At 35.4% G+C, this 24,380-nt stretch overlaps 1 protein-coding gene across 2 annotated transcripts in view; it reads right to left on the bottom strand.

Moving 5' to 3' along the window:
• The window catches only part of EPHA6 (EPH receptor A6), a 1,036,017-nt gene that overhangs the window by 930,297 nt on the left and 81,340 nt on the right, over positions 1 to 24,380 (bottom strand). For both annotated transcript variants that reach the window (XM_070368049.1, XM_070368058.1), the window contains exon 2: positions 11,702 to 11,766. In XM_070368049.1, the coding sequence (XP_070224150.1) occupies positions 11,702 to 11,766 (65 nt within the window). The remainder of the gene's footprint in view (positions 1 to 11,701; positions 11,767 to 24,380) is intronic.

Here is a 24,380-nt window from a genome sequence, read left to right as displayed (position 1 = left end):
TGGGGGGCTCCAAAATCACCACAGATGGTGACTGCAACCATGAAATTAAAAGACACTTGCTTCTTGGAAGAAAACCTATGATCAACCTAGACCACATATTAAAAAGCAGAGACATTACTTTGCCAACAAAGGTCCGTGTAGTCAAAGCTATAGTTTTTCCAGTAGTCATGTAAGGATGTGACAGTTGGACTATAAAGAAGCTGAGAACCAAACAATCGATGCTTTTGAACTGTGGTGTTGGAGGAGACTTTTAAGAGTCCCTTGGACTGCAAGGAGATCCAACCAGTCAATCCTAAAGGAAATTGGGCCTGAATATTCATTGGAAATACTGATGCTGAAGCTGAAACTCCAATACTTTGGCCACCTGATGTGAAGAACTGATTCACTGGAAAAAATCCTGATGCTGGGAAAGATTGAAGGCAGGAGGAGAAGGGGAGGACAGAGGATGAGATGGTTGGATGATATCACTGACTCGATGGACATGAGTTTGAGCCAGCTCTGGGAGTTGGTGATGGACAAGGAAGCCTTGTGTGCTGCAGTCCTTAGGGTTGCAAAGAGTTGGACACAACTGAGTGACTGAACTGAACTGAACTCTATTTTACTCTTTAACTTACAGTCAATAACAAATACATGTAAGATGTAGTTATTAACAATAAAACATGAAAGAATAGACTCCAAAGAAATACACTAGAGGAATATTTCTTTAGTTCTTTTCTAAGAGAAAAAAAAATGTAAATATAAATATGCACCAAATATTGTTATGCCACTGACTAAATGACTATACTTAATAAGTAACCATTTTTAGCTTTGGATATCCTTTGCCCTTCAAAGATGAGTTAATCTATGTTTTAGCACTTTCCAATAACCACATATCTTTTGACACAAAATCGGTATCATTGTAATAACACTATAACTAGGTTAAGACTGCACTTGAGTAAATGTATAGATTATTTTACATTCTCCATAGCACCAATCACAATGTTGAACATCAATTCATGGTACCCTGAATGTCTAACAATCCTGGCTTTGAGACTGAGTGACCCTGGTTTTAATATCATGAGAAGGAAATGGCAACCCACTCCAGTGTTCTTGCCTGGAGAATCCCAGGGACAGTGGAGCCTGGTGGGCTGCTGTCTCTGGGGTTGCACAGAGTAGGACATGACTGAAGCGACTTAGCAGCAGCAGCAGCAGCAAATGTCACTAGACACTTGGGCAGGTGATGTAACTTTTCTCAGGTTCGGTTTTTTTTTATTTGTAAAATGGTGCTAATAATACTTACTTCACAAAGATATTATTTGGATTAAATGAAAAATATATAAAATGCTTAAGTACAGTTCTTAGTGCAGACTCATGGCAATAATTTGAATGTTTTGGGGGAGGATTTTATTAGGTCTCCTGTGAAGTCAAGATATGTGGAGTTAAATTTTGACAAGCTCTTGGGTGTGTCATGGTCTACTATTCAAACTGCCTCATGAGAAACTCTGAAGTCCTGCTTTATTGACAGAATAACAGTAGTAACGTCATGCAATCAAAGGCATATAAGCTTGATTCATTTTTAGATTAAATGGAGTTAAAAATAAAACCATCTACTACCAGTAGTGATTGAACTGATGAGAAAGTGAAAAATTCAGAAAGTTCTTTGTATAAAACCAGAAGGCAGAGAAAATTAAGCATAATCATAATTTGTTAAACTCTATAAAAAAAGGTTTCAGCCACTTCTAAATATACAATATTGATAATAGTTGAAAATGTAAATTAATCCCTTTGAAATATGCCAGATCATTTGGTTTGTCTTAACAAGGCCTGCCCTGGGGAGAAAGTACTTTACCAGGGCCCTAACTGCCTGCTGGGATCTGGGGTTTTAACAGAGTCTAACCTACTCGAGGCGGAGAAGGCAATGGCACCCCACTCCAGTTCTCTTGCCTGGAAAATCCCATGGACGGAGGAGCCTGGTAGGCTGTAGTCCATGGGGTCGCTAAGAGTCGGACACGACTGAGGGACTTCACTTTCACTTTTCACTTTCATGCATTGGAGAAGGAAATGGCAAGCCACTCCAGTGTTCTTGCCTGGAGAATCCCAGGGACGGGGGAGCCTGGTGGGCTGCCGTCTATGGGGTCGCACAGAGTCGGACATGACTGAAGTGACTTAGCATAGCATAGTATAGCATTGGCTATCTGCATTAGAGTTAAGTCCTTTTCCTTATACAGGTAATTAATGGCCTTAAAGAATTCTGGACAGAAGCTGGCTTGAAGTTAATGACTGAAGCGACTTAGCAGCAGCAGCAGCAGCAGCAGCAACCTACTCGAGAAAAGGAAAATATCCAGTTTCAAGGAGTTCCAGACTTCTGTGTAGGGGAGGGAGAAACCCAACTTCAGCTACCTCTAGCCATCTTGTCTACTTAATGAGGGAAATTAAAATTGAGAATCCTTCATAGTCCAGAGATACAGGCTCACCAAAAGACTTAGACTTAATTATAGGACTGTACAATACTTTCCTTTCCCCCACACATTACCAATACTTTACTAAAGGCCTAGTTACCTTAATTCCTTTTACCCAGATATCATCTCCACCTTTCAATTAAAATTTAAAAGATGTACTGACAGAAAAAAATCACTGTTTAAAGAGAAGAAACATCAGAACCAGAGTCAGGCACGGCACAAATGTTCGAATTATCAGACCAGGAATTATTAAAATCTATGATATGCTAAGGGCTTTAGTGGTAACTTAGACAACAGCAAAGAACAGAGGGATAATGTAATAACCAAAGAGATGGAAATCTTAAGAACAAATCAAATAGTAATGGTAGCGATCAAGAACAATATAATGGAAAATGAAGAATTTTCTCTAAGTGGCTCATTAGCAGACTGGGAATAACTGAGGCAAGAATCTCTGAGAGCCAGGCTAGGACAATGGAAACTTTTGAAACTGAAAAGTAATTTCTTTCAAATGTGAAACAATATGATTGAAATTAATCTGATAGACATTTAGAAAACTACCATATACATTGTTAAATTTCTCAGAGAAAAGAACTATTTAGGTATCAGTTTTGAGAAGAACAACTGACATCCATTTTTAACATTAAATTATCTCTAAAGCTTTTATTCTCAGAATTCAAACACATACATGTATTTTTGGATAATTTCAATGTAATATAAAATGTATAAAAAAATGCAGCACTAAAATCAGGTACTATAATAAATTGGTTCTTCCTATATGAAATGCATAAATTAACTATTAGGTATTCTATTCTCTATTGTCAACACATTCTACTTTGATTTTTCAACTTAGGAACAATGATATTAGAAAATAATAGGATCTGATATATGGGATAAACTATCTTTCTACACAGTTTAATTGTAATATGTCTCTTTTATTATAAAAATCATTAATTTTTTTCAATATAAGAATCATTAGTAATTGAAATGCTAGGTTCACTCATAACTTTCATCTAGGCATGAATGACTTATCCCTATTTTCCTATCTCAGAGTAAATTTCCTAAAACTAATTCACTATATTTAACAGATAAGATCACATATCTTCTATGGCCTTACATTATTCAAACCCTAATGATCATCTATGTCACGCATGTATGAAATACATATAATACACATTTGAAACCAATGTTTGGCATCTGAGAAAGCTTTCTAATATCTGTCATAGTTAATATAAAATGCAGCTTACTATCCAATAGCACTTTTTCTTCCTCCTAATATTCAGTTTTCTCTTAAAACTTTGTTAAAGCTTACTTTACTGTTGAAAGGGAAATTGGATTTTGAATACTGAAGTGCATAAATCTGTGTCCATTCAACCTTGTAAACTAGATCTGATCTATATGCATACAGTAGTAGCCAAAAGAGGAGAGTGGGGAAAAAAATCCAGAACAAGCAAATATTTCATTTCCTCACTAAAAATATTACTATAAATAAAAATAAATGGTGAAAATATTTCAGGTGAGTCAATAGAATGCTTAAAAATCTAATTTTTCCATCCACATTAAGTATATATAATTTTAGGTTTAAATTGTATACTATTTTATGGAATTATATTATAAAATACTATGCTTTAACTATCAGGTTTTATTAAGTATGTATACCTTTAATAGCCATAATGTAGCTACCCAAAAACATTACCTTTTCAATTACAGTATTAAAACAAAAAAGCCACATGGCTATTAAAGTTTAAGAAGTATCAAATATAACTACTAAGTCTCAAGGAAAACAATATAAGGTTTTAATCATGAAAGCTTTTTTATTTTTCTGGTTAATAGCAGTTACTTTTTATTAGTAAGAGTTAATATTGAGACAAGATGCCCCAATATGACAAACTCCTACTGTTGTGTGGCACTGAACAGGGACTGATATATAAAGGATATTAAGGATTTGAACGTCAAATTTAACTAATATACCCTCTTATTGTATTCCTTTTCATCTACAGTTTTATTTGTTAAAAATAAATTGAGTAAATAAAAGCATCAAAGAAAAGGAGTAAACCTGAGAGTTAATGTGTCAAGAAAACTTATATAATTTTATTTCATACATTTTCAGATTATGAGAACTCACAAGATACATATTTTTTAATTGCTTATTTTGTACAAAGTTATTGCATGAGCTATGTCTTTTGTGTTTCTTTTCTCTTATTAGCATGTAAATAACATGACTTCTTAAAAACTATCTGTCTCCCTCTCAGGCGACTTTCAAAACTGAAATAGCTTCTTCAGTTTTGCACATAGTAAAATTTAGTATTAACCAGTTATTAGTTACTAATAGAAAATAGAAAACCCAGGGCAACTGCCTATACTTAATATTTATGAAAACACTTTGATTGTATTCAGGTAACTTCTATAGTGCTGCACAAAATTTTTTATTCATGTAGCATTCTTTCACTGATTATCATGACACTTTGTTAGCTACTCTACCTGATCATCATTTTACCACCTTAGTGTAGTATACTGACAGACAAAGGATAGAAAGGACATTTACAGGATAAAGTTATTAACAGATTTTAATTATGTAGATATAAAACACTTAACATCAGAGAGTGAGAGCACAGTGTTAAGAATTATAACCACTGGTTCCCCAATTCACTGATGTATTCATTCTTTTCTAAAACCAAGCTCTATTCTCTTTATAAGTACAGTTATTCAATTTCACTCTGTTCTCAACATATCAATAAAGCCTATATTTTGAACATTATTTCTTAACAATTTTCCAAGTTGTCTTTCACTTCCAAGTATTTATATTATTGTCTTAAACAAAAGAAAGCTTCAATAATTTTTGACTGTTCAAGAGAATTCAGAAAGTTTTACTTTTATTTCTACTTACTGGGTTTGAGATACACAATATAGAAATCAATTCAGACACTGAAATTCAAAGTCTTTTACGAAATAGCTAAACGAAAAGTACATTCTTGAGAAATGTTTTTTTGGTTTTTTTTTTGCTAATGATGGAGAGACTATTTAAATATACTTAAATACATGAATGTGGAAATACATTTAATAAGAACAGGACTCAATAAAGAAGTATGAAGATTAAAAGTACATGAACTTAGGTTCTCAAATCCCTGATCCCAAACAGCCTGGGACATACTTCTCTGATTTCACAGAATTACAAAGTACAGAACTGGAAAGGATATCTAGGATGGCCTGATTCACCCCCTTTCCTTTTGTCATGAGGTTTCTGATTTCAGAAGTTGAGAGTATTCAGGATCACATGGTGCAAGATGGCAACTAGAACTGAGATCCCTTGGCTCCTAGCCGAATGCAGCTTATCCTGGTTGTAAATTAAAATGGTAATATTTCCACAGCATTACTAGAATTCTGGGGACTGCCTTCTAAACCAGTTTATAAGTAACAGAGGAAACCTGTCACACTGCTTCCTACTGTCACTTTATATTTTAAAAAGCTTATGTAAATGGCTTCCCTATTAGCTCAGCTGGTAAAGAATCCACCTCCAATTCAGGAGACTCCACTTGGATCCCTGGTCTGGAAGATCCCCTGGATAAGGGATAGGCAGCTCATTCCAGTATTCTTTGGCTTTCCTTGTGGCTCAGCTGGTAGAGAATCCACCCACAATGTGGGAGACCTGGGTTTGATTCCTGGGTTGGGAAGATCCCCTGGAGAAGGAAACAGCTACCCACTCCAGTATTCTGGCCTGGAGAATTCCATGGGCTGTATAGTACATGGGGTGGCAAAGAGGCAGACACGACTGAGCAGCTTTCACTCACTATCCACCACATCTCTTCCCTTCAGCCACACAAAATATTCTTCAGTTCAGTTCAGTTCAGTCGCTCAGTCATGTCTGATTCTTTGTGACCCCATGAATTGCAGCACGTCAGGCCTCCCTGTCCATCACCAATTCCCGGAGTTCACTCAAACTCATGTCCATCAAGTCAGTGATGCCATCCAGCCATCTCATCCTCTGTCGTCCCCTTCTCCTCCTGCCCTCAATCCCTCCCAGCATCAGAGTCTTTTCCAATGAGTCAACTCTTTGTGTGAGCTGGCCAAAGTATTGGAGTTTCAGCTTTAGCATCATTCCTTCCAAAGAACACCCAGGACTGATCTCCTTCAGAATGGACTGCTTGGATCTCCTTGCAGTCCAAGGGACTCTCAAGAGTCTTCTCCAACACCACAGTTCAAAAGCATCAATTCTTCAGCACTCAGCCTTCTTCACAGTCCAACTCTCACATCCATACATGACCACAGGAAAAACCATAGCCTTGACTAGATGGACCTTTGTTGGCAAAGTAATCTCTGCTTTTCAATATGCTATCTAGGTTGGACATAACTTTCCTTCCAAGGAGTAAGCATCTTTTAATTTCGTGGCTGCAGTCACCATCTGCAGTGATATTGGAGCCCCAAAAATAAAGTCTGACACTGTTTCCACTGTTTGTCCATCTATTTCCCATGAAGTGATGGGACCAGAAGCCATGATCTTCGTTTTTTGAATGTTGAGCTTTAAGCCAACTTTTTCACTCTCCTCTTTCATTTTCATCAAGAGGCTTTTTAGTTCCTCTTCACTTTCTGCCATAAGGGTGGTGTCATCTGCATATCTGAGGTTATTGATATTTCTCCCGGCAATCTTGATTCCAGCTTGTGTTTCTTCCAGCCCAGTGTTTCTCATGATGTACTCTGCATATAAGTTAAATAATCAGGGTGACAATATACAGCCTTGATGTACTCCTTTTCCTATTTGGAACCTAATGCACACATTTAAGAATAGTGTGCCTGTCTTCAAGTAATTTTCTTTTCCTAAAAGGTGCTTCTACTCTCTCTTCCAGCCCACCTGTGATTCCTTCAATGTATAAGAAAGAGCTGATATGTTACTGATATGTTACTTCCTACAACCAATTCTTCTTGACCAGAATTCATTCCTCCCTTTATTATTCTTTCACACAACAATACTGAGTATTACCTCAATATACTCTCATTGGCAATAATATTGTGAAGACATTATTTCTAAACTTCACAAGAGTACCTAACTCCAAGAATGTAAAATAGCAACTTGTTAAATGGAATTCAGGACATAACTTTTTTTAAAGTATATTTCAATATTGGCAAAAATGAGTTGACAAGCATTTCAGAATAAATATATATATTTTTTCATTTTTGAAAGCCTAAAGAATCATTTGCTCAAGATTACTCATCTATTTTTCATATCTGCTAACCAACGGTGCTTAAGTTTTATTCAAATAACCTGAAATGGTTTTCTTTACAGGCAAAAGATGAATGCCTACTACTGTAACAACATCAGTCGGTATGTTACTATGGGTAAAATGGGCATTTTAAGTTAAAAAAAAAGAATAAAAAATAAAACCAGTATGAGATAATTTACTGTCACATATTTTATATGATTTATAATGTAAATCATACATTATATATTTCAAAAATATTTCTTAGTTAATTTCTTTAAATGAAGAAAATCTTATCAATTTAAAAGTTATTCCTAGGAAATACTTCATTCAGAAAAACACCAGATATGCTTTATGTCAAAAGATTGTCAAATACATCATCTAGTTGTCTTTACATATTTGTAAAACCAACTTAAGTAGTATCTCTGAGAAAAGGCAACTTTAGTTAAAATGGCCATTCAAATTACCATGGCTCAAAGTTTTTCCACCCTTTCTACTTATCTACTCACTTGTTTTAACCTATAAATAGCACCAAGTAAAGCTCTATTCATGCAGAATGCCGAGCTCAATGACACACAAGCTGGAATCAAGATTGCCAGGAGAAATATCAATAATCTCAGATACACCGGTGACAACATCCTAATGGCAGAAAGTGAAGAAGAACTAAAGAGCCTCTTGATGAAAGTGAAAGAGTGAAAAAGTTGGCTTAAAACTCAACATTCAGAAAACTAAGATCATGGCATCTGGTCCCATCACTTCCTGGCAAATGGATGGGGAAACAATGGAAACAGTCAGAAACTTTTATTTTTTGAGGCTCCAATATCACTGCAGATGGTGATTGCAGGCATGAAATTAGGACATTTTTTTCCTTGGAGGAAAAGTTATGACCAATCTAGACAGCATATTCAAAAGCAGAGACATTACTTTGCCAACAAAGGCCCATCTAGTCAAAGCTATGGTTTTTCCAGTAGTCATGTATGTATGTGAGAGTTGGACTATAAAGAAAGCTGAGTGCTGAAGAATTGATGCTTTTGAACTGTGGTGTTGGAGAAGACTCTTGAGAGTCCCTTGGACTGCACAGAGATCAAACCAGTCAATCCTAAAGGAAATTGGTCCTGAATAGTCATTGGAAGACTGATGTTGTAGCTGAAACTCAAATATTTTGGCCACCTGATGTGAAGAACCAACTCACTGGAAAAGACCCTGATGCTGGGAAAGACTGAAGGCGGGAGGACAAGGCGACATTAGAGGATGAGATGGTAGGATGGCACCACCAAAGTGATAGACATGAGTTTGAGCAAGCTCTGGGAGTTGGGGATGGACAAGGGAAGCCTGGCATGCTGTAGTCCATGGGGTCGAAGAGAGTCGGACACGACTGATCGACTGAAATGAAAGCTCCAATCTTGTCAGTAACCTATTCTCTTCATTAAAAGAGAAACTTAAGTTGTGTATTTTCTTTAAAATTTACTAATGTCTATCCATTTTACTATTTCCCTTGATTCACCTTTATCTAATTCATGAAGCTTTGTCCATATCTCTTACAAAATATGTCCATGTGCTCCAATTTTCAAGAAATCCTACTGCTGACATTGTCCATATATGCATTATTATCTGGGTGATAATCTAAAAGTAATATAGCTTATCCCATCAGTGATATCCCAAGGTAATTGAGTATTCAGGTTACTTTTTAACGTCTGAATCCTTGTATTACTTTTCCCTCTGTAGTCTATATGTATTGGTCATTGCCCTTTATCTTTACTTGGCAGAATCTTAAATAAAAAGCAGTGAGCTGTGAAATGACCACAGATACATGTGAAGATTAAAATATGTTTGGCTTAGAAATTTTGCTGAATTACTTCCTCGCTCTGTGACCATGTAGAAGTTATTTAATGTACCTCAGGTTCACATCTTTCAATAGAGAAAATTTATACTTGATTTCTAGGACTCATGTGAGTAAAGTGCTTTGAACAAAGCCTAGCATGTGGTAAAATGCTCAATGAATTTTTAACCATCTTTTCCTTTGCTACCTTACTCTATCATATTTATTTTCTACTGTAGTTTTTTCCTTCTTCTTTCTCTCTTTGCCTGCTCATTCTTGGTTGGCGCCCAAAATGCACATTTCAGTTTAGCAGTATGTTTATCAAGGGGATAAAAAAATCTGAATCAATTATGCAAATAGCACACGTAAGTAACTGGCTTTTCATAGTTTCCAATCCTCCTCTGTTTGCAGGGCCATCATAAGTATACAGGCACTAGAGTCAGAAATAATGCAGCATGTATTGAAGTACATCACTCACTACCTGGCCTATAAATTCTTGATATCTTTTGTTCCTTATTCTCCTTAATACTGGGTTTCTCCTACAGGGAAATGGAACTAAGACAAATCTCATAGGGCCATTGTGAAAAATAAAAGATAAAATTCTCAGAGCAGTGTCTGGCAAATAGAAAACTATGAAATAAACATAATTTTTCAGACAACTCTGCCCTCTCTTTATATAATAAACCAGACATAGAAAATTCCTAATTCATAACACCTATGACAAAATCATTACAAGAATGATAGTAGTAAGTTTATTTGTAACTCTGTAAGTCCCTATGTCTCCTAGTTACCACTTTGCATTACGAAATGCAGCCCTGTGATCAAGCCAAACACACTCACCAGAGCAGGGGCACAACTCCTGCTGTTCCTCATATGATTCTTTGGCTATGATTACATAAAATCAGTGATAGTATGACTGCTAACATTGTCATTTTATTCAGAAAATGAAAAAGTGGGGCTTATAGACTACTTAATCATTTGTAAGTCTTTATAAGTTACTTCATCTACTGAGAAAAAGATATATATCTTGGAAAGATATTCTGGAAAAGAAGCTTTATTCACTTCAAAGTAACTGTGATTAATATACTAACTACATTCAATGAATACTGATGCATATTCATTTTAATGAAAATAAGATAATGAAGGTACAAGCATAATCTTAGTTTAAAAGACACATTCTCACAAATGGCTTGACAAGAACTCTATTAGATTAAAACTTCAGAAATAGTACAAACACAGGCTATAAACAAACAAATCTAAAGAAACAAAAAACCTGTTAAACAAAGAAAGATTAAACTCTTACAGGAATTTTTATTTGAAAATAAAAATTTAATGAATGACTGTTGAATAACTCCTGACATAAAGGTCAAACTCAAATAGCATTATTCTAATGATTCTAAAAACAAAAAAATTTGGGTCAACTTCTCTCAGATTTAAATTTATAAATATAACAGAAAAAAGCAATGTAGAATAGTATCAGGGAGAATGTCATGAATGAGAAAAATACAATTCCTAAGAAAAGGAACAAAAGCTAATCCAAGTATATCTAGAAACAACTGACTGCCTCCATTGTTGAAGATTTGTTTTAACAGACAAAATCAAGGTAAAAAGCATCACAAATCACCCTTTTATTTTAGCTTTAAATAAAAAATGTAGAAATAAACTAAATGTGAAAATGAGGCAAAATATATCAAAACATGTAAAAAGTCAAGTACAACCATAGCTAAAATGATGTCAATACCTGCAAAACTGTACTTAGTAAATTATACACCCTTATAAGCCTTTCAAAAGCAACTACACTCTGCTAACAAAAATCTAACCATATGTTCCTTTTTGAAAAGTTCAAAAGATGCATAGTACTTTAGAAGATTCATATTTCCTAATGAACACCAAATGGCATCTGTAAAATTGACTTATGCTACGATAATCTAAAGTTGTTTACATACAAATATTCAATGAGGTTACCAAATTTAACATATACACAGAAAACATTTATTTTTAAAGAAAATATTTATATGGGCACTATTCTAATACTACTATATATAAACAATATATTAAAGAACAATTACTAATTTAGAAGAAAGCATTTTTATATATCATTCCACTGATTACTAGCTTTAATTGTATTTTAATCTTTTCCATAGGATTTAAGTTTTATGCTGAAATTCATACTTAAAACATTGAACAATTTTAACTATTATAATACACCCTAAAAACCCAGCAGAATAACAATTTTGAAAGATATTTAAACTTACCCCATTTAATGGATATGTTTTCCATCCTAGCTCTCCCAGCACAGTTGTTGTATCAAGCAACACAACTGGAAGCAAATAAACAACAAAAAAAATTCTTGCATGAACTTCTTAATTGACGTAAGTAGAAACTAGTTATTTAAATCACTGTCAACTACCTTTATTATTATTCTTTGAATTAGCTTTAATAAGTTGCATGACTTAGGTAAAATTATTTATAAATACTAAAGCTTAATATATAATAATTATAGTGAAAGTGAAAGTCGCTCAGTTGTGTCTGACTCTTTGTGACCCCAGGGACTATACAGTCCATGAAATTCTCCAGGCCAGAATACTGGAGTGGGTAGCTGTTCCCTTCTCCAGGGGATCTTCCCAACCCAGGGATCAAACCTAGGTCTCCCGCATTGCTGGTGGATTCTTTATCAGCTGAGCCACTAGGTAAATATAAAATGAATGTGGTAGTTATACATTAATTTTAAAATAAGAAACGTGTGCTTAACAACACTAAATGAAATGGAATAACAGAACTAACACAGTCATTTTTAGTAAAAATGATAAATGTTGGAAGAGGTAAGCGAGAAATACAACCACCAGATGACCTATAAGCAGGACCTGACCAATGGATGGGAGGCTCTTGAGCTCCTCACCTGTCCTTAGAATGTACACTCTTCCTATCATTCCCACAGCGGTAGCTGTTCTAAGGGCAGAGCCTTGAGAGGGTAAGGTGCTGCTGAAACTATCTGTACTGTGCATATGACTAAACCCTGTTGAGACCTCTAGGACTCTGGTGGTCAAGGGGTAGAGGCCTACTTGTTTGGCAGCTGCACAAAACAAGTCTTGTACATATAAGACTACTTATTAAACCTGCCACCTACCAATCTGGAGTGATCTGCTCCTTCCTTTGCTCTGTCCTTGCCCCATGTGAGTATGGGGCCACTTTGCAGACCAACAGTGAAATGACTACCTTTCTTTCCCTCTCATTTATAAAAATAGTCTCTTTTTTTACCATATTAAAGAAAGAAAAAATTTAAAGCAGGTCTGTATATTTTCTTTCTGTGTTGTCTTGTATATGACTGGCAACTCATTTTGAATAAACTCATATCTTTTTATTGTATGTGCTAGTATACTTACTGCTAAAGGAAGTAAAAGCCAAAACAAAAAACATATACCTTTTTCCCTGACCAAAAGTAACTCATAATCTGGTTGGGAAGACATAAAAACAAATAATCAGGACATATTCTCTTAAAGTCTAAAATTGTAGACTATACAATAGCTTAACAATTAAATTAGGCTAAGTCTGAATGGATATGAGAGTTGGGCCTTAAAGAAGGTTGAGCACCCAAGAATTGATGCTTCCAAACTGTGGTGCTGGAGAAGACCCTTGAGAGTCGCTTGGACTGCAAGGAGATCAAACCAATCAATCCTAAAGGAAGTCAACTCTGAATATTCATTGAAAGGACTGGTGCTAAAGCTGAATCTCCAATACTTTGGCCACTTGATGCAAAGAACTGATTCACTGGAAAAGACACTGATGCTGGGAAAGAGTGAAGGCGGGAGGAGAAAGGGACAACAGAGGATGAGATGGTTGGATGGCATCATCAACACAGTAGATATGAGTTTGAGCAAATTCTGGGAAATAGTGAAGGACAGGGAAGCCTGGCATGCTGTAGTCCATGGGGTTTCAGAGTCAGACATGACTTAGCAGCTGAACAACAACAACAAAAAGGCTGGCACGGAGGTCTGAGATGATTTCATAAAGGAAATGCAGTTTGGTCTGGGCTATGATGAAGGGGTCTTTAATCACATGTGCTGAGAAACAAATTTATTTTAGAATACCTTGCTTGGGGCTGGTGCACTGGGATGACCAAGAGGGAGGGTATGGGGAGGGAGGAGGGAGGAGGAAGGAGGGTTCAGGATGGGGAACACATGTATACCTGTGGCGGATTCGTTTTGATGTTTGGCAAAACTAATACAATAAAGTTTAAAAATAAAATAAAATTAAAAAAAAAAGAATACCTTCTATAAAGTCACTGAGTTATAACTAAATTAGTTCTCAGTTGCTGGAGTGGGAAGTAGGAGTGGAAAATATTTAGGGGAATTAAGAGAACAGAAATGAGTCTAGAAAGATAAATGGAGATCAATTGGGGAGTATTTTGGTAGTGTTTCCACCAAGTTAATGTGTTCAGTTCAGTTGCTCAGTTGTGTCCGACTCTTTGAGGCCCCATTGACTACAGCATGCCAGGCTTCCCTGTCCATCACCAACACCTGGAGCTTGCTCAAACTCATGTCCATCGAGTCAGTAATACCATACAACCATCTCATCCTCTGTTGTCCCCTTCTCCTTCTGTCTTCAGTCTTTCCCAGCATCAGGGTCTTTTCCAATGAGTCAGTCCTTCACATCAGGTGGCCAAAGTATTGGGAGTTTCAGCTTTACATACGACCCATATTTTTAACTTCTATCATCAAATCCCCAGTAAGGTCATGGACCAAACAGTAAGAAACAGTGCTTTGGTATCTCAAGTTTTACTTTATCTAGCTAAGAAAGTGGAGGGTTTTTAGTAGTTTAAAAAGGTGCCATTGGAAATGTGTTATTTGGCATCTGTTGTTTGGTGTTTATGGTAAGGATTCTGAGATTTTTTTTATTTGAATGACTGTATACTTTATTGATTTTTAGTATGAAACACTGCTTAAAGTTCTAGGATAAACTCTACATGCTCATTGCAGAATATTCTTCCAATATATTCACTAAGCATATATTTGTAAAACTGAGCTGCAATCATTTAATTTTAATTATGCAAAATTCTCAAATACTTTAAAATATGGAGAAAACAGTACAATGAACTCTCATTGTATTAATTACCCTGCCTCAATTGTTACAAACCTATAGCCAATCTTATTCCATCTATACTTGCATACCTACTCTTACTGCAAGATTTCTTTGAAGCAAATTCTAGTAATCATCTAATTTCATCTGTAAAAATTTCAGTATTTATATATAAGGTAAAGATTCCTCTTAATATAACTATAATATCTTGATCCATTACTATAAATAGTATGTATTAATTAATATCATCAAATATCCAGTCAGTGTTCAATATTCCTATGGTCCCAACTTATTTTAACAGAAAATCAAGATCTAAATAAGTCCATACATTACAATGAGGTTGTGTTCTCTTCATTTTTTTTTATTTTATATGCCCCTACTTTTTCCTTTTTTTTAAGTTAGATTTACTGAGGTATGATTTACTTACAATAAAATTCAGCCTATTTAAATGAGCATTTCTAGGTATTGTGACAAACTCCAATATCATGTAACTACCACTACAATCAAGCTATAGAATATTTCCATCACCATCAAAACTTTCTATGTGATCCTTTATGGTAAATCCAGTCCCCTCAATAATCCCCAGAAACCATTAATCTGACTTCTCCCTTGATTTTCACTTTCCCAGAATGTTGAATGACTGAAATCATACGTAGGATGACATCATATGATGATTTTTGAGCCTGCTTTCTTTCGCTCAGCATAACACATTTGAGATTCATTTATGTCACTATGTGTATCAATTTATACACTGAACACTCAGTCCCTTTTTATTGCTGAAAAGTATTATATAGAATGGAATTCCCTAGCTGATGAATTTTCATGTACAGATTTTTATACAAACCGAAGTTTTCATTTCTCCATTGTAAATAGCAATTACTGAGTTACATAGAGAATGTTTATTTTTTAAGAAACTGTCAAACTGGTTTCCAAAATGGCTGTATAGTTTTACATTCCCTTTAGTAGAATGTATGATTTTCCAATTGTTCTACATCTTTACCAGATCTTGGTACTATTCAGTTTTCTTTTTTTTTTTTTTAAGGCATTCTAACAGATGTACAATAGTATCTCATTGCTGTTTTAACTAGTCAGTTATCTTTTTCACTAAATGAAATAAAATTTACTAGAAAAAAATTTGACCTACAAAGGTAGTTTTATCACACATTCTAGATTTTCCCTTTTGTGAGAAATCACTGAACATACTTCCCCATTCTCTGTATTTTCTTTAAATTGGTAGATATATTAAGTGGCTTGACCAGATCAAGGTTCCATTTATTTTTTTATGTTTTGTAAAATTACTTCGTTGGTGGTGTTTTATAGTCCTTACACCAAATCAAGGAATATATCAGTGTTTACTAGGGGCATGTAAAAAGGACTCAAGAACCAACTGGCTTAAACTTCCACTAGCTAAAAATAGATAATTTGAACATACACAAGATTAATGACTATAAGGGACTGAAACACTTCAAGTATACTTAAATGCATTCATAATGATAAAATATACCTACTAATATATTTTGCAGTGCACTAGGAAGCCATTATTTTAAAAACTGTTAAAAAATCTGAAAAGAATAAAATACTTACTTTGTTTTTTATATATGAACTATTTATAAATAAATAAATAGTTAATGAAGGAACATTCATCGTATTGAAATATTTGAGTTAATAAATGAAGAAGGAATGATCAAATTAGGCTACAACATTTTCTGTCCTTAATGAATTAATATATTTAGCTAATGACTTCCAATGCTGCTAATATCATGTAAAGAGATAAAAAAAAACACACATAAAGGGTTAGAGCTTTTAAAAAGGCCTTCTTTATAGCTTCATTTACACCATATTAACATATAATTCTAACAAGCCTACAAGCAAAAGAAAGTACAATGCATACACACACACACACACACACACACACATAAACACACACATGCAAATTCACAAAATGGTACTTGATGGTATTTGGGTTCATTCAGTATAAAAATAATGCTCTCACATATTAGAGAAAAAATCTGAAGTCATAATAAATATTCAAACTCCAGGCTTAAGTTATCAAATGAATATAATTTTATTTTTGGTATATACATGTTGCTGCTGCTGCTAAGTTGCTTCAGTCATGTCCAGCTCTGTGCGACCCCATAGACGGCTGCCCAACAAGCTCCCCCGTCCCTGAGATTCTCCAGGCAAGAACACTGGAGTGGGTTGCCATTTCCTTCTCCAAGTCAGTGGTAAAGAATCCACCTGCCAATGGAGAAAGAAATGGCAACCGACTCCTGTATTCTTGCCCGGGAAATTCCACGGACAGAGGAGCCTAGCAGACTATAATCCATGGGGTCACAAAAGAGTAGGACACAATTTAGCAAATAAACAACAATATACTATAGAAAAGAATTCAGAAATGTGTAATAGCAGAATCTACTTTGGGGCACTAAAAAATTTAATGTTACTCATTTAACACATTTATATTTTGGAATACATCATTCATGTCTGACTCTTTGTGATCCCATACACTGGAACCTAGCAGGCTCCTCTGTCAATGGGATTTTCCAGGCAAGAATACTCGAGTGAGTTGCCATTTCTTACTCTAGGGGACCTTGCGTGGATTGAACCCGTGTCTCATCTCCTGCGTTGCAGCAGATTCTTTACCACTAAGCCACTTGGAAGCTCATTCTTTCCCTGCTGCTGCTGCTGCTAAGTCGCTTCCGTCGTGTCTGACTCTGTGCGACCCCATAGACAGCAGCTAACCAGGCTTCCCCATCCCTGGGATTTTCCAGGCAAGAGTACTGGAGTTGGGTGCCATCGCCTTCTCTGCATTTTTTCCCTAGCAGGCTGATTAAGTAATGATACTAAATCAGTCAGATAGGCTTCCCAGTTGGTGCTAGTGATAAAGAACCTGCCTCCTACTGCAGGAGACATAAGAGACATGGGTTTGATCCCTGGGTCAGGAAGATTCTCTGGAGAACAGCACGGTAATCCACTCCAGTATTCTTGCCTCAAAAATCCCATGAACAGAAGAGCCTGGTAGGCTCCAGTCCATGGGGTCGCAGAGAGTTGGATACGGCTGAAGTGACAGCACACATACATATAGGAAGGATGGTTTATATGTTTCCTTCTTCAAGGAATCTCACACTGTCCTATAAATTCTTTTATTTTCTTTCTTTTTTTTTAATGCTCAAGTTACAGGTGAGAAAACTAAGGCTTAGAGAGCTTACATATTTTCCCTAGGATCACAAAGTGATTCCAACCAAGGAGATTCATGCTAGAATAAGGAAGTAAGAAAGTCACTCAGTCGTGTCCGACTCTTTGCAACCCCATGGGCTACACAGTCCATGGAATTCTCCAGGCCATAATACTGGAGTGGGTAGCCGTTCCCTTCTCCAGGGGATCTTCCCAGCACAGGGATCAAATCCAAGTCTCTTGCATTGTGGGTGGATTCTTTACCAGCTGAGCCACAGGCAAAGCTCAAGGATACTGGAGTGGGTAGCCTATCCCTTCTCCAGCAGATCTTCCCCACCCAGGAATCAAACCAGGATCTCCTGCATTGCAGGCAGATTCTTGACCAGACCAACTAAGCTATCAGGGAAGCCGATGCTAGACTACTCCTTTAAAAATTTATAGTGTTTTCTTACTTCCATTATTTGTTTTTCTTTTTATTTTTGTAGATGCAGAGAAAAATCACCATTTACTTTCCTGATTCCAAATCTAGATAAGTTTATATCCTACTTTTCTCATCAATGGGTTCTACAGAAGCATTATTGGTATCATGACATTTAAATCAGGGAGTTTATTGGAGTACAGAGTATAAAACTCCCTAATATTGAAGTCTACCAATGAAGATTTCTTTTTCATAGACTGTCAAAATAATTAATCAATTAACTGAGGTAATTATTTTTTAAAATATATTTGGGCTGCTCAATTCTTAAAATATTTATAATTTTTAAACTGAAATATAATCATTTCAAAATAAACAACAAAAAAGAAAATCTGTACATATCTACAACAGTGAAGATCCTTAAGAGCACCTTTTTTGTTTATTAGTAGCTTCATGAAACAAGATTTACATAACTGCTTTATCTTCCTCATTAAACTGCAATCATACTTTCTAAAAATTCATAAGAACAGCAAAATTTCAAATTTGCATTCCTGACAGGTGAAGGATGCATTAATATCAAAATAAAACTAAGGATTTATTTTTATTTTTAACACCATTACATGTGACATATGTTTAAATTTTATCAGTTGCTCATAGACAAAAACCCCACAAACTCAGATTTTGCAGGCATACTAATTACATTGGACCCAGCAAGGTGAGAGCTCCTCCTGCTGGCTTTAAATAAAAGTTATCTAGTCCCTGCTGCTGCTGCTGCTGCTGCTAAGTTGCTTCAGTCGTGTCCGACTCTGTGCAACCCCACAGACAGCAGCCCACCAGGCTCCACAGTCCCTAGGATTCTCCAGGCAAGAACACTGGAGTGGGTTGCCGTTTCCTTCTCTGATGCATGAAAGTGAAAAGTGAAAGTAAAGTCGCTCAGTCGTGTCCGGCTCTTCGCTACCCCATGGACTGCAGCCTACTAGGCTCTTCCGTCCATTGGATTTTCCAGGCAAGAGTACTGGAGTGGGTTGCCACTGCCTTCTCCGATCTAGTCCCTACTAGAGTGCAAAAATACTCTAAACTGAGGGAGAAAAAGAACACCATCTCAATATTAATTTCAGTAAAACTAAATAATCTATAATTTTTTATTTATTAGCACGATTTTAAATATGGTAAGATTAACACCAGTGATTTGTTTAGGGGTTACACATGAAAATATAATTATGTATTCATATCGTAATAAATGAGAAACTGGATAAACTAACAATACATAAAAGTAGTAGGTTGATGGTATCAAACTAAAGTTTTAAAATGTTTATTTCATTTAATAAGCAACATAATGCATAGAATAGGTTAAACTATGTACAATTTCCCTATCAACTTTCAGAAATAAATCTCTAGCATATCTTTCTCTGAAAATATCTCTTAATTTATTAGTGCTCCCTTTACTCATTCTTTGGAAGTTATAAGAAAATGATCAGATCAGATCAGATCAGATCAGTTGCTCAGTCGTGTCTGACTCTTTGCGACCCCATGAATCGCAGCACGCCAGGCTGCCCTGTCCATCACCAACTCCCGGAGTTCACTCAGACTCACGTCCATCGAGTCAGTGATGCCATCCAGCCATCTCATCCTCTGTCATCCCCTTCTCCTCTTGCCCCCCATCCCTCCCAGCATCAGAGTCTTTTCCAGTGAGTCAACTCTTCACATGAGGTGGCCAAAGTACTGGAGTTTCAGCTTTAGCATCATTCCTTCCAAAGAAATCCCAGGGCTGATCTCCTTCAGAATGGACTGGTTGGATCTCCTTGCAGTCCAAGGGACTCTCAAGAGTCTTCTCCAACACCACAGTTGGAGAAGAAAATGTTATTGTAGTTAAAAGAAGATATCAAATGACAAAGACAAGGTTGATAGCACTGGATTAAATGTGAGAGTAATAAGTACCCAACATTAAGAAGCTCAATGTTAATTTCTTTCCTTTGGATAATTTATTGAATCTTTATATTCCTTTCACTAAATTTAAGATATATTAATTTAAAAACATTTAGAAAGTTGGTAATGATGACCCTATGTGCGAGACAGCAAAAGAGACACACATGTAAAGAACAGTCTTTTGGACTCTGTGGGAAAAGGTGTGGGTGGGATGATTTGAGAGAATAGCACTGAAACATGTATATTATTATATGTGAAACAGATCTCCAGTCCAGGTTAGATTCATGATACAGGGTGCTCAGGGCTGGTGCACTGGGATGACCCTGAGAGATGGGATGCGGAGGGAGGTGGGATGGGGGTTCAGGATGGGGAGTACATGTACACCCATGGCTGATTCATGTCAATGTATGTCAAAAACCACGACAATATTGTAATTAGCCTCCAATTAAAATAAATTAATTAATTTTATAAAGCTATTTTTTAAAAAACAATTAGCGTATAGGTTTAGAGTATATAATAGAAGATCATCTTCATTTCAACTGTACAATAAAAAACGAAGAGATTTTATTTAATATAGCATTTTGAAAAATTAAACAATAAGAGATCAATCAACCCACTAAGAAAGTAGTTATTGTTTTAGGATAGTCTTACTATAAAAATTCAAGTTAATGATATGTGAATCGAGTCCAAAGATTTATCAGTATTTTTAAACATTCATACAGCAGTAAACACTGGTTTAGAATTTTCTCCAACAGACTTCTTACAAAGACCCAGAAAGATAAAGTCACTTAGTAACAAGTTAGTAGAGATTTTAGTTAGTTCCATGTTCCATTGACTGTAACACACTTACCATCTCCCATAACATACGTAAAATAAGGGAAAAATTCTGACATCATGACCAGATATAAAACAATCACAGAATAATTTGAATTATAGGCACAGATACATAAGCATGTAGGGATCTATATCTATTAATATCCACCTATCTATAAACAGCAGTCATCTACTTCAATATCAACCTGCTTAAATCCTATTTTACACTGGCATTTAGGTTACCATATTAACTAATGTTTTGACATAACTGCATGTGTTTGGCAAAAATCAGTTTTAACTTTCAGATACTATGGGTTTTTACCCTCACAGAGAGTCAGAATCAATATTTAATTTCTAAAAATAAATCAAACACAGATTGCTTTAAGTAAACATAGGATTATTATGATTATGTTTACCCCTTAGTATCTCCCTCTAAATATTGACATTTTCCGAGACTCATTCCTTCTTATATATTAATAACAAAGTACTTTTATCTAGAAACTGAGATCAATACTTGTTCATTAAGTATACTTACAGCATTTTGTTTTGTCACAGCTTTACTATTTTTCTTGTTGCTTGTTTGTTTTTAATACAGGTACTATTCATGGTTATTTTGTCTACCCTAGGTGAGAGTTTGCAAATCCTATTTGAATAGGTAATTTGAAGGTAATATGACCACAGAGACTTTAAATACCTTTCTCAAGATTAGAGAATAAAATCAGTCTAGAACAAGTGAACTCACAACCTTCAGCTTTCTACTCTAATAGAAAATAATCTTTTTTTTTTCTTTTTCAGAAAGCAGGTTCAAACGTTTGTCTCTGTCCCTTCTTGAAAACAAATCACTGTTTTTTAGTTCTGATGGAAAAATAAGCTATAATAACTAGAAACTAATTTCTTTATCACTTTAAATGAAGAAAAGCAGGGAGGGAGTGGGGCGCGGGGCACAGAATTCAAGCTAGTTTGCTCTTTAGAAGGCAAGTTACACAAATGAGTAAGAACTGTCACTAAAAATCTTATCCAAATAATGAATGGTAAACAGTTGATTAAAAATATAACAAATAATGTCTATCCTTACTTCCACACCCTCCTAGTTTACTCAAAAGAAACCTTATATGGTTATCCTGCTTGACATAGACTTAAATGCTTCAGTCCCATAATCATCTCTAAAGTCTGCCATTAGACAGGAGGGCTTACCACAGAGACCGAAGGAGAACCAGGGGTGGATCTAAATCCATCACAAGGTCACTGAGAGATATTGGTCTGTTCCCTCTGGGCTCCTGAACAAAGTCTTTAAGACTTATCAATGAGTCACCTCAAGTCATGCTTTCCCCATAAATTGTTCAATTATCTACCGGCTTAAAGGAAAAAAAAAAAGAAAGGAAATTTTGTATGTTACAAATTAATAGCAATATATAATACTTTCATTTTGACATCTTCAACTATTTGACCTATAAAGAAACTAAGTATTGAAAACTTCATTTAGTAGAAGTATTATTTTCATCTGCTTCAAAGTTTTAATAGGTAGAAGAGACTACTTGGTTTTAGTCTTACATTTTCTAATCTTATATTTCATAAACATAATCTTTTTCATCTCTCACAGAAACTCACAACATAAACTCACTCAAAAACTCCACTTAGCTCAAACCACTACACTTCCTCCCCATCACTTACACAGCATCAGAGAGGCTTCTTGTGTTTCTAGTTCATTCCTTTCTCACACTTCTCACTTGTTTTCCGTGGCAATGAACATTTTCCCTTCTTTTTTTTAAATTAAAGTCAATGTCTGAAAGGAGCTTAAATCTTTGTTTTTATAGCTCTGGTAAAAGAGATTATGACTACTTATTTGGAAGTCTCATCTACAATGTATTGTACATCTCACTGCAAAACCATTTCTATATAATGGAAGAAAAATATAAAAAAAAACCTATTGAAACCCTTATCTTAAAACCAAAGTGGCTCTGCATTGAGAAGGAAAAAATGACTTTTACTGGACTATAAGAAAAACTTAAGAGTGAAAAAGAATCTTTTTTTCCTCGAAAATGGAAAGAAAAAAATTTTTTCCTAGATTGTTTTTTTCTTCCATTAAACTTACATAAACATGATAGAAAGTATTTACTTCCTTCTTTAGGACATGATAGTCAAAATATTTTACTTGATTTTATATGAATATATTTTAATATTATTTCAACAAATATTGAGTTTCTGCAATATTTAGACTCTATATTAACAAATGGAGGGTATAGAAAGTTTATAGGATACAATGTCTACCCTAAAGGAGTATCTGGTATTATTTTTTCACTCCAGCTGTTAGATTTTTATGTCAGCTCACATGCCATAGTTTATTCAAACATGCAAATAGTAAAACAGATTAAAATGCCCTTATTTAGAAGGTGCAAAAGAGGAAAGGCTGAAGCAATTTACTAGAATGTATAGAATCAAATTGCTTTTCTAAAAGGGTGGACACCAAATAGTACATCAACATCACCATCAAAACTGTCAATAATTGGATCACTTATCTCAGTTTCTAAAGAAGTCTCAAGGAATGAACAGACCATAGAAAAGAATCCCAGTAGACAACAGGAAGAGAAATAACAATTTCCAACCTGAAGGGTACTCTTCTCCAAAGTAGTACCAAATACAGGAAACTAAATTTGTCAGGAGAAACATAGTGTTTTACTTAGAGTGGGAGATTTTAAAAGTTAAACATCAGAAGTAAACATTTTCTAACCTAAGTTTTAATCATCAGAAATTAAAACAGTACCAGATAAAAACAATAATTGTATTGTCAAATTTGCAAATTAAAATTTATAAGGATAGCATTCTCATCTTTGTCCAATGAAATTATAGCCAAATAAAGAAGGCTTCTTATTAATATCCTCTTAGAAGATAAGAAGATATTAAGAAGAGGTGGCAAGAATACACAGAAGAACTGTACAAAAAAGATCTTCACGACCAAGATAATTATGATGGTGTGATCACTCACCTAGAGCCAGACACCCTTGAATCTGAAGTCAATTGAGCCTTAGGAAGTATCACTACGAACAAAGCTAGTGGAGATGATGGAATTCCAGTTGAGCTATTTCAAATCCTGGAAGATGATGCTGTGAAAGTGCTGCGTTCAATATGACAGCAAATTTGGAAAATTCAGCAGTGGCCACAGGACTGGAAAAGGTCAGTTTTCATTCCAATCCCAAAGAAAGGCAATGCCAAAGAATGCTCAAATGACCGCATAATTGTACTCATCTCACATGCTAGTAAAGTAATGCTCAAAATTCTCCAAGCCAGGCTTTAGCAATACCTGAACCGTGAACTGCCAGATGTTCACACTGGTTTTAGAAAAGGCAGAGGAACCAGAGATCAAATTGCCAACATCCGCTGGATCAGGGAAAAAGCAAGAGAGTTCCAGAAAAATGTCTATTTCTGCTTTATTGACTATGCCAAAGCCTTTGACTATGTGGATCACAATAAACTGTGGAAAATTTTGAAAGAGATGGGAATACCAGACCACCTGATCTGCCTCTTGAGAAATT

The sequence above is a fragment of the Bos mutus genome, chromosome 1 (assembly GCF_027580195.1).
Source record: "Bos mutus isolate GX-2022 chromosome 1, NWIPB_WYAK_1.1, whole genome shotgun sequence".
In the NCBI taxonomy this organism is placed as follows: Eukaryota; Metazoa; Chordata; class Mammalia; order Artiodactyla; family Bovidae; genus Bos; species Bos mutus.
Note: the sequence above shows the minus strand (reverse complement) of the source record. Positions and strands in the feature narration are given on the sequence as shown.